Source organism: Capricornis sumatraensis, chromosome 3 (assembly GCF_032405125.1).
Source record: "Capricornis sumatraensis isolate serow.1 chromosome 3, serow.2, whole genome shotgun sequence".
Classification (NCBI taxonomy): Eukaryota; Metazoa; Chordata; class Mammalia; order Artiodactyla; family Bovidae; genus Capricornis; species Capricornis sumatraensis.
The window spans coordinates 6,516,524-6,527,919 of record NC_091071.1 but is presented as its reverse complement, the minus strand read 5'-3'; the positions used below and the strand labels follow the sequence as shown (position 1 = coordinate 6,527,919).

Genomic DNA, 11,396 nt, shown 5'->3' with positions numbered 1-11,396 from the left:
GGGCAGGTGGAGAGGGCAGTGGGGCTCACAGTGAGGACGAGACCACCTCAGGTCTGTGAATATGCACCTGCCACAGAATTCACAAGACGGGGAGTGAGAACAGGGAACCACACTGCAGGGGCCTGGCTAGGAGGTCACTGCCTCCTGTCCCAGCCAGCCCCCTGCCCTGGGAGAGGGGCATCAGGAGCTGGACCTGTGACAGCTCCTTACCATCGACCCATCCCAACTCCTCACCCTGGCATTGGTGTCCACGGTGTTCAAGGCCACAGGGAAGTTTTCTTCGTTAACTAGAGAGAGAGAAAAGAGAACAGGGGGAGGAAGAGGAAGAGGTGGGAGTAAAAGGGGGAGGGAAGGAAAGTGAGGAAGGCAGGACCTCAGGGGGCTTCCGTGCCCCTGGGGCTGCCCTGCAGGGAGGGCCTGTTCAGGACCTGGGCCTTAGAGGGGGGTGCATGGAAGCAGCAAGGGCAGGAGGTAAACTCCTGTCTTGAACAAGAGAAGTTCTCTAGTCTCCCCGGGAGGAAATGGCCCTGGGCAGCACCCCCCACTTTCGCCAGGAGTCAAGACTCACTGTCATCTTCGAAGCCTGAGTTAGAAAAAGTCCCCGCAGTGTTCGCATCCCAGGTCTCAAACCACTTCCTGTCGTCCCCGGACCTGTCAGAAGGGCGCCGCGTCGTCAGGGTACAGTAACCTGGTCCGGGACGCCTTTCGTCTCACCCATCCATCTGCAGCTCACTCACCTGCCTCGGCCTTGCCTATCCCTCCTCCGGGAGCGCACGACGAACACGCTCAGCGCCACCACCAGCAGCAGCAGAAGCAGGGCCCCGGCTCCCGCCAGGCCCCCGACCAGCGCCTTCCAGGAGATGGCCACCTCGCAGCGCGGGCCCCAGAACCAGTGTGTGTCCGTAGAGAAGCAGCTGGAGGAGGGGGTCCCAGGTCAACACCCTCACCACCTCCCAGGTCTGGTCCATCGCGCCCCTGGACCATCCTGCTCCTGGCAGGTGGGCGGGGCTCCATCCTGGGCAAGTGGGCGGGGCCTCTGGAATGGTCGACGGTTAGGGGTCCGGGATTGGCCTAGCTGGCTGTGGGCGGGGCCTCACCGGCAAGAAGGACCACTCCTCTGCAGAACGCATTGGCCCTGATGGCAGTCAATGGCGCCTTCCACACCCGCTATGCATTTGGTGACACAGCGGAGCTGGTTCTCCTCCAGGAAAGGGAAGTAGAAATCCTCAAAATCTTTGGGAGCAGCGCGGCGACAGATGGCTGGGGGGTAGGTAGGGGATTGCAGACGTAAAGACCTCATCCATTCTACTCTGGGGCCTGGCTATGGTAATTCTCAAAATGGATAGAGGACTGCATTTCCGCAGGTGGCATGTCAGCGGGTAGACCGGGTAGACCGTGGAATTAGATGAGTGCAGGGAGGCTCCTCACACTCTCCTCACCTTCTCTGGTGATCCTTCCCCACGTGGAAGCTACTAACATGGACCTGAGAGGCAGCCCTGCCAGGTCAGTACCACTTGCCTCCCCAAAAGGTCTCCCCTCCTCCCTGGGAATTTCAATGGACAGATGTCCCTTGTGGGAGGGGTCCCGGCCACCTGGGGCCACTCAGCCCTTTGCCCCACCTCTCACCTTCAGGTGACAGCTCCGTCCTGGTGTTGTTGTTCACCTTGATGGAGTCAGGCTTGAAACACAGGACTGGGGGGCCACGGGCACGGGTGGAATCGGGGGAGGCACAGGAAGGGACAGAGAGCGCTCTGTCAGTACGGGGGAGGTTTGGATGGGCCATGAAGGAAGGCTCCTTGGGCCTCCCTCATGTCCACTGAATAGCCAGGGGTCCTCAGCCACCCGGGAGACCTTGAGCAGCTCTCTCTCCCGCAGCTCCTAGGCTCTGACAACCCTTCCTTAGGCTCACCCTTGACCCGGCTTTCTGTGGACCTGTCTCTCTTCTCCTGTCTTGCCTGAGGTACCACAGGGCTGACACCTGCCCCCCGAAGACCCCTGTGTGAGTTGGAGCAGGCTGGGATGGTGGCTGTGACCCTGACCCCTCCCTCCAGCCCCAGGCCCCCAGCCTCTGTTCACCCTGGTCATTCTGGCAGCTGTTCCCATCCTGGCTGACATTCTGGAGCTCCTCCTTCAAGGCCACCTTCACCTTCTCATACTCCTCCTCCACCTGGAGGCTGAAGGGTAACTCCAGCAGGACTAGATATTCCACCACGATGCTGCCATTCCTGGGGGCGGGGGTGGGGTGCAGAGAGCCTTAAAAGGTGCCCAGGCCCAAGCCACCATACAACTGTAGAAGGGCATTTCCAGACCAGCCACAGCTATGCGAGTGTTGGCAGGAAGGGGCAGACGCAATGAGTTGGGATTCCAGACTGATTCTGTCCAGAAGGGGCTACTAGCTTCTGCCTTGGGCAGCCTGGGTAGGCGGAACAAGGAATGATTGACATTCTCTTTGTGTTCCCTCAAGCCGTAATCAAACCAGGCCCTTCTGGGCTCTCTGCCTCCCTCTTGCTGACCCGTCCACTAGACCAGTTGCCAACCAGAGAGACCAGCCATGGTCCCGACACCAGGCACCAGGCCTCAGGCACCACCTCCCCATAGATCCCAATCATTCTGCATCCAGCTGCTTCAGGGAGAGGGGAGACATCCCTCCTACAGAGGAATGAATCCTGAAAGTGATCCCCAAACACCCGTCATGGAGTAGTTTTCTTGCTTCCTCCATCCATCCCTCTCTTTATGACATTGAATGATTCCGAAAGCAAGGGATGGCTTCTTTGGCTCCCCACCCACCGCCACACACACCTGACACTGCCTCCACAGCCCCGGAAAGGGGTCCTACCTCAGAGAAAGGATCTGCACCTCCTTGAATCCCTGCACGTTTTGGTAAATCTTCTTTATCTGAAATGCCAAGGATCCCGGCTCACATCTGAACCTCCAACCAGAGGGCACCCCCGGGCCCAAGCTCCACTCCAAGGGCATACCCTTGAATTTTGCCCCCTTCCTCCTCACCTGATCCTGGAAGGCTTTCGTGAAATCCTTGTAGACCTGAGAACTGTTGTCATTGAGGTCCGGGGAGAACTCCTGGTTGACAGACACCTCCATGCCCACTTCAGCGTCCACTTTGTCTGCACAACATGCCTTGCTCTGGTCATTTCACAATCTCTTCCTGTCCAACATCACTACCACCACCCTAACCCAGAAGCTGCTCCCACGGACCCTCTCCATGTTCCCTGAGGACTGACTGAATTGCAGGAGAAAGAGAGGTAGGAATTCTGGAAGGTGTTGTTCCAAGATGTGAGAAACACTGGAAGTCGGGGTGTCCAGCAGTCAGTTCTGTAGTCTCTCAGCTCTCCCAGTGTGAAGCAAAATAACAAAGGTGCCTATGTCTAGTCCCCAAAACCTGGGAATATGTTACGCTACATGACAGGGAGCAATCAAAGTGGCAGATAGAGCTAAGGGTACTGATCTGCTGATTTAATATTGGAAAATTAACAAGGTATATCCAGTGGGCCTAGTATAATCATAAGGTACATAGAGAGAGGAGGAGGGAGGCAGAAAGGTCAGAATCACTCAAAGAATGATGTAAGTATGGAAATAAGGAACAGACATGTAATGCTGCTGGCATCAAAGGGAGCCAGGGGGCCTTGTGACAAATAAGATGGGCAGCTCTCAAGTCTGGGAAAGGGCAAAGGAATGGATTCTCCCCTAGGGCCACCAGAAAGAACCAGTCCTAGGCAACACCTTAATTTTAGCCCTTCAAGACTCATATCCGGCTTCTAATCAACAGAATAACAAAATAATAAATTTGTATTGTTCATCTGCTAAGTTTATGGTAATTTGCTACAGGAGAAATTAGAACCTAATACAACTCCAAGCAACACAAACTGGGAGGAGATGTCAGAAGAGAGAGTGACCCCAGGGACCTCCTGGAGTTAAGGGTGGAGAGCAGTCATGGTCTGGGGTTGAGGAGAGCACGAGGGAGAAAGCAGAAGAGATTTGGCAAAATGACTGGGCCCATTTGAGGCGGTGGCACCTCCTGAGAGAAAGTGCAGAGACCAACTCACCCATATTTAACTCTTCCACAGCGAACTCACAATGGGAGCCATGGAAAGTGCTGGGGCAGGAGCAGCGGCCCTGCGTCCAGGTGCCACCATTGTCACAAAAGCCTGGGTAGCGAGCAAAAAGGGGAAGTTCAGGCCAGGACTCTCCTTGGTCATGGGAATTTAGCAGGAGAGGGAGGAGAGGCAACAAGGAAGCAGGTGGTCCAGACCTGGGGTGGTGGTCTCCCTGGACTGTGTGGTCATCTGGGTTGCGGGTGAAGTTGTCCTGGATGACGTAACGGTGGAGAGCGTCGTGGTGGTGCCCGCTGGTATCCCTGAAGCACTGCTGATGGGTGGGCTGGGGGTTGTCAACTTGCTTGTAGTCACCATGGAAGATGAAGAGCTGCTACTTGGTTTCGTGGTCAGTGGGAGGCTAGTGAAGCCCGTTACGTGTGGGGTAGTTACAAAGTTGGTGCTGATCCAGGTCCCAGTGGTGGATCTTTGTGTGCTCGGGAAAACCGTGCTAATGGGAGTGGTCCCAGGGCTGATAGAACTAGGAGCAGCAGTCTGGTTGGTGGGGTGAGTGTCCAGAATGGAAGTAGAAGTGTCCGGTTTTACAGGGAACAGAGTTGTCGTGGTTGTGGGATTGGGAGAGGTGGCCATCTCAGTAGTAGAGGTGAAAACTGATAACGGGACAGTGGGCATCGAGGTAACTTCAGGATTTGGACCCACTTCGATACATGGTGTCGTGGGAGAGGCAGACACTATTGTAACTGATACGGACTCTGGACACGGGGTGGTGGAAGACAGAGTCAGCACGGTGGTCGTTCGGGTAGGAGAGGTTATTAGGGAAGTCACGGTTGGGGAAGTTCTGGTCGTTTCAGTCGATGAAAAAGTAGGAAAGGTAGTGACAGAAGGGCCTGTGTTTTCTGTGCTGGACATTTGAGAGGAGGTAGAAAAAGAGCTGCTTGTCGTGGAGACCCCTGAACTTGGGCCAGTAGAAGACAGAGATGATATTGTTATTGCAGGTATTGAAGAGGAGATGATGGTACCAAAAGGGGTACTTATTGCATTAGTAGAAGTAATCAGTATAGGGAAAGCTGAAGAGGGAGAGACGCCTGAAGTACTGAGAGCTGCTATGGAGGCGGGTGCTGTTGCCATCTGTGTGGTCCCCGTCTTGGCAGCTTCTGGGGTTGAGGGAGTGCGAGAGGACGCTGTGATCAAGGTGGCAGGGGGAGACGTATGCGTGGGAGTGGTGACCTCAGTCCTGGTTGTGGTGAACGTCCCAGTCGGAGATGGAGGGGTGGACGTGGACTGGGCGGCAGGGATCGTGGGTAGGGTAAACGGAGGGGTGGGGGCTGTGGTCTCAGTGGGTACTGGTTCTGTGGTTGTGAAAGATGGAAATGATACAGGCGAGCTGGGTGCTGTCAAGGTACCACTGGTCACTGGCGTAGAGACTGGAGAGGTCTGAAATTGGACTGTACTTGTTTGAGTGGCTGAGGATGTGATGGGAGAAATAGAAGGAATATCTGTTGTCAGAGACTCTACAGAAACGGTACTGATAGGAGTAGCTGTGGTTCTCAAAGCAGATGAAGCAAGCAGGGTTGTGTCCCTCGTCTTGGCTGTTTGTGTAGAAGCTGCAGTGGAGGACAGTCCCATGGAACTAGACTGATACGTATCTATATCAGTGGTGGTGGGTGCCAACGTGGTTTCAGCTGTTTCTTGCATTGAACTAGACGTCCTAAAGGCAGATGAGGTGGTACTGTCTGCCTGAGAGGTCTTGGTACTGCTGGTAGGCATGAGAGAAAGGCCTAAAGATGTAGCTGGAATGCTGGTAGAGAGGAAGGCACTTGCTGGACTTTGGGTGGAAGGGAACACGGATGTGTCACTAGGCCTACTGGCCAAGGTTGTGACAATATTAGAGACTGTGTCTGTATTATGGGTGGTGGAGGAAGAAGATATGATATTTGTGCTAGTGGGCGAGGGGCTAGATGGTGCAAGTGTGGAGCTGAGGTCGGGTGTGAAGGTTGAGGAACCAATGGGATTCGTGGATGTGGACTCAGTGGTGGCTGCTGTTGGAGTAGAGGCTTCTGTACTGACAGAGGATGGAGGTACAGTCGTGGATGTCTGCGGGATCGTGGAGCCAGGATGGGTTGTAGTGAATGCAGACGTGGCCGTGCTCCCAGGGGAGTAGGTGGTTGAAGAGGTGAGGATCACAGTGGTTTGCACTGCTGTGGGGGTGAATGTGGTCACCAAGTGTGTCCTGGCAGCCTGGTTGGTTTCTGTAGTGGAGGGCAAGGGCAGAGGGGCTGTGGTCGAGGTGGGGGCTGCAGTGTCCGTGGGAGTCGTGATTTCTGTCATGGACCTGGTGGAAGTACTGCTGGAAGGTGAAGGGACGGAAGTGGGGTAGGGAGTGGGGATGCTGGATGCAGGCCTAGTGATTCTGGTGAAAGTGGAGGTGGGCTCTGTGGTAGTGCTAGGAAGGGATGAGGGCACACTCATGGACGAGATCAAGGTTCTGGTAGTGATGGGATTCGAGGTGCTGGGTGCGGGAGAATATAGTGTGCTGGTGGGAGTGGAGGACGATGTGACTGATGGTGGCGTGGACATCACCGTGGTGACAGGCTGGCTAGAGGTGTCACTGGGAGGAGTCGCTGTGGTTGTGTGCAGGGCACTGGTGCTGGTGGCCGGTGAGGTGGCACTCGCTGCCTGAGCGGTCCTGGAAGTGCTGGTAGACGCAGAAGAAGTGCGTAGAGATGGAGCTTGAATGGTGGTAGAGGGGAAGGGAGTCACTGTGCTGTGGGTGATAGTGAAGGTGGATGTCTCGGTAGGCACGGTGACTGAGTTTGTGACCACACTGAAGGTTGTGTCTGTCATTTGCGTGAGGGGGGAAGATGGGATGTTATTTGTGGTGGTGGGTGAGATGCTTGAGAGCACAGGTGTGGAGCTGTGGTCACCTGTGGAGCTCACTGAGCCAGTGGTGCTCGTGGGTGTGGACTCAGTGGTGGCTGGTGTCAGGGTAGTGGCTTCAGTACTGACAGAGGAGGGAGGTGCAGTCGTGGATGTCTGCAGGCTGGTGGCGGCTGGGAGGGATGATGTGAATGGAGATGAGGCTGTGTTGCTGGTGGAGTAGATGGTTGACAAGGTGAGGGCTGTGGTGGTTTGTGATGTTGTTGGGACGAATGTGGTTACCGAATGAGTATTAGAGCCCTTGGTGGTTTGTTCGGTAGAAGTAGTGGGCACAGTTGTGATGGAGGTGGACGAGGTGTCCGTGGGAGTGGCGACCTGGGTGGTGGACCCAGTGGGAGTGCTTGTGGGAGGCGAGGTGCCGGCACTGGTGTGGGTGGGAGGGAGTGTGGTCGTCTTGGAGGGCAGAGGGCTGGTGTTCGGGTTCGACGGAGAGGTGGGCTCTGTGCTGGGAGCAGGTGAAGATGTGTGAGGTGCCCCCGTAGACAAGGTGAGGGTATCGGTGGCGATGGGATTCGAGGTGGTGGGTGCGGGAGAATAAAGTGTGCTGGTGGGAGTGGCCGAGGATGTGACTGATGGAGGAGAGGACACCTCCGTGGTGACAGGCGGGCTGGAGGTGTCACTGGGAGGAGTCGCTGTGGTCGTGTGCAGGGCACTGGTGCTGGTGGCCAGTGAAGTGGTACTGTCTTCCTGAGTTGTCCTGGTAGTGCCGGTAGATGCAGAAGAAGTGCGTAGAGATGGAGCTTGAATGGTGGTAGAGGGGAAGGGAGTCACTGTGCTGTGGGTGATAGTGAAGGTGGATGTCTCAGTAGGCACGGTGACTGAGTTTGTGACCACACTGAAGGTTGTGTCTGTCATTTGCGTGAGGGGGGAAGATGGGATGTTATTTGTGGTGGTGGGTGAGGTGCTTGAGAGCACAGGTGTGGAGCTGTGGTCACCTGTGGAGCTCACTGAGCCAGTGGTGCTCGTGGGTGTGGACTCAGTGGTGGCTGGTGTCAGGGTAGTGGCTTCGGGACTGACAGAGGAGGGAGGTGCAGTCGTGGATGTCTGCAGGCTGGTGGCGGCTGGGAGGGATGATGTGAATGGAGATGAGGCTGTGTTGCTGGTGGAGTAGATGCTTGAAGAATTGAGGGCTGTGGTGGTTTGTGATGTTGTTGGGACGAATGTGGTTACCGAATGAGTATTAGAGCCCTTGGTGGTTTGTTCGGTAGAAGTAGTGGGCACAGTTGTGATGGAGGTGGACGAGGTGTCCGTGGGAGTGGCGACCTGGGTGGTGGACCCAGTGGGAGTGCTTGTGGGAGGCGAGGTGCTGGCACTGCTGTGGGTGGGAGGGAGTGTGGTCGTCTTGGATGGCAGAGGGCTGGTGTTCGGGTTCGACGGAGAGGTGGGCTCTGTGCTGGGAGCAGGTGAAGAGTGAGGCGTCCCTGTAGACAAGGTGAGGGTATCGGTGGCGATGGGATTCGAGGTGGTGGGTGCGGGAGAATATAGTGTGCTGGTGGGAGTGGCCGAGGATGTGACTGATGGAGGAGAGGACACCTCCGTGGTGACAGGCGGGCTGGAGGTGTCACTGGGAGGAGTCGCTGTGGTCGTGTGCAGGGCACTGGTGCTGGTGGCCGGTGAGGTGGCACTCGTTGCCTGAGCGGTCCTGGTAGTGCTGGTAGACGCAGAAGAAGTGCGTAGAGATGGAGCTTGAATGGTGGTAGAGGGGAAGGGAGTCACTGTGCTGTGGGTGATAGTGAAGGTGGATGTCTCGGTAGGCACGGTGACTGAGTTTGTGACCACACTGAAGGTTGTGTCTGTCATTTGCGTGAGGGGGGAAGATGGGATGTTATTTGTGGTGGTGGGTGAGATGCTTGAGAGCACAGGTGTGGAGCTGTGGTCACCTGTGGAGCTCACTGAGCCAGTGGTGCTCGTGGGTGTGGACTCAGTGGTGGCTGGTGTCAGGGTAGTGGCTTCAGTACTGACAGAGGAGGGAGGTGCAGTCGTGGATGTCTGCAGGCTGGTGGCGGCTGGGAGGGATGATGTGAATGGAGATGAGGCTGTGTTGCTGGTGGAGTAGATGGTTGACAAGGTGAGGGCTGTGGTGGTTTGTGATGTTGTTGGGACGAATGTGGTTACCGAATGAGTATTAGAGCCCTTGGTGGTTTGTTCGGTAGAAGTAGTGGGCACAGTTGTGATGGAGGTGGACGAGGTGTCCGGGGGAGTGGCGACCTGGGTGGTGGACCCAGTGGGAGTGCTTGTGGGAGGCGACGTGCCGGCACTGGTGCGGGTGGGAGGGAGTGTGGTCGTCTTGGAGGGCAGAGGGCTGGTGTTCGGGTTCGACGGAGAGGTGGGATCTGTGCTGGGAGCAGGTGAAGAGTGAGGCGTCCCTGTAGACAAGGTGAGGGTATCGGTGGCAATGGGATTCGAGGTGCTGGGTGCGGGAGAATATAGTGTGCTGGTGGGAGTGGCCAAGGATGTGACTGATGGAGGAGAGGACACCTCCGTGGTGACAGGCGGGCTGGAGGTGTCACTGGGAGGAGTCACTGTGGTCGTGTGCAGGGCACTGGTGCTGGTGGCCAGGGAGGTGGTACTGTCTTCCTGAGTTGTCCTGGTAGTGCCGGTAGACGCAGAAGAAGTGCGTAGAGATGGAGCTTGAATGGTGGTAGAGGGGAAGGGAGTCACTGTGCTGTGGGTGATAGTGAAGGTGGATGTCTCAGTAGGCACGATGACTGAGTTTGTGACCGCACTGAAGGTTGTGTCTGTCATTTGCGTGAGGGGGGAAGATGGGATGATATTTGTGGTGGTGGGTGAGGTGCTTGAGGGCACAGGTGTGGAGCTGTGGTCATCTGTGGAGCTCACTGAGCCAGTGGTGCTCGTGGGTGTGGACTCAGTGGTGGCTGGTGTCACGGTAGTGGCTTCGGTACTAACAGAGGAGGGAGGTGCAGTCGTGGATGTCTGCAGGCTGGTGGCGGCTGGGAGGGATGATGTGAATGGAGATGAGGCTGTGTTGCTGGTGGAGTAGATTCTTGAAGAATTGAGGGCTGTGGTGGTTTGTGATGTTGTTGGGACGAATGTGGTTACCGAATGAGTATTAGAGCCCTTGGTGGTTTGTTCGGTAGAAGTAGTGGGCACAGTTGTGATGGAGGTGGACGAGGTGTCCGGGGGAGTGGCGACCTGGGTGGTGGACCCAGTGGGAGTGCTTGTGGGAGGCGACGTGCCGGCACTGGTGCGGGTGGGAGGGAGTGTGGTCGTCTTGGAGGGCAGAGGGCTGGTGTTCGGGTTCGACGGAGAGGTGGGATCTGTGCTGGGAGCAGGTGAAGAGTGAGGCGTCCCTGTAGACAAGGTGAGGGTATCAGTGGTGATGGGATTCGAGGTGCTGGGTGCGGGAGAATATAGTGTGCTGGTGGGAGTGGCCGAGGATGTGACTGATGGAGGAGAGGACACCTCCGTGGTGACAGGCGGGCTGGAGGTGTCACTGGGAGGAGTCGCTGTGGTCGTGTGCAGGGCACTGGTGCTGGTGGCCGGTGAGGTGGCACTCGTTGCCTGAGCGGTCCTTGTAGTGCTGGTAGATGCAGAAGAAGTGCGTAGAGATGGAGCTTGAATGGTGGTAGAGGGGAAGGGAGTCACTGTGCTGTGGGTGATAGTGAAGGTGGATGTCTCAGTAGGCACGGTGACTGAGTTTGTGACCACACTGAAGGTTGTGTCTGTCATTTGCGTGAGGGGGGAAGATGGGATGTTATTTGTGGTGGTGGGTGAGGTGCTTGAGAGCACAGGTGTGGAGCTGTGGTCACCTGTGGAGCTCACTGAGCCCGTGGTGCTCGTGGGTGTGGACTCAGTGGTGGCTGGTGTCAGGGTAGTGGCTTCAGTACTGACAGAGGAGGGAGGTGCAGTCGTGGATGTCTGCAGGCTGGTGGCGGCTGGGAGGGATGATGTGAATGGAGATGAGGCTGTGTTGCTGGTGGAGTAGATGGTTGAACAATTGAGGGCTGTGGTGGTTTGTGATGTTGTTGAGACGAATGTGGTTACCGAATGAGTATTAGAGCCCTTGGTGGTTTGCTCGGTAGAAGTAGTGGGCACAGTTGTGATGGAGGTGGATGAGGTGTCCTTGGGAGTGGCGACCTGGGTGGTGGACCCAGTGGGAGTGCTTGTGGGAGGCGAGGTGCTGGCAGTGGTGTGGGTGGTGGGAAGTGCGGTCGTCTTGATGGGCACTGGGCTGGTGTTTGGGTTCGAGGGAGAGGTGGGCTCTGTGCTAGGAGCAGGTGAAGATGTGTGAGGTGCCCCCGTAGACAAGGTGAGGGTATCGGTGGCGATGGGATTCGAGGTGCTGGGTGTGGGAGAATAAAGTGTGCTGGTGGGAGTGGCCGAGGATGTGACTGATGGAGGAGAGGACACCTCCGTGGTGACAGGCGG

The 11,396-nt window shown here is 56.5% G+C and overlaps 2 protein-coding genes across 2 annotated transcripts in view; both read right to left on the bottom strand.

The window, feature by feature from the left end:
- The window catches only part of LOC138075662 (mucin-12-like), a 67,119-nt gene that overhangs the window by 35,685 nt on the left and 20,038 nt on the right, over window positions 1–11,396 (bottom strand). The window lies entirely within an intron of this gene.
- Window positions 26–5,198, bottom strand: LOC138075514 (mucin-3A-like). The gene is made up of 11 exons (XM_068967355.1): window positions 4,268–5,198; window positions 4,062–4,163; window positions 3,007–3,122; window positions 2,837–2,895; window positions 2,077–2,225; window positions 1,627–1,692; window positions 1,098–1,260; window positions 738–914; window positions 569–651; window positions 235–287; window positions 26–67 (listed from the first exon to the last, which is right to left on the bottom strand). Exons 1-11 carry the CDS (start codon window positions 5,196–5,198, stop codon window positions 26–28), a joined length of 1,941 nt encoding a protein of 646 aa, XP_068823456.1.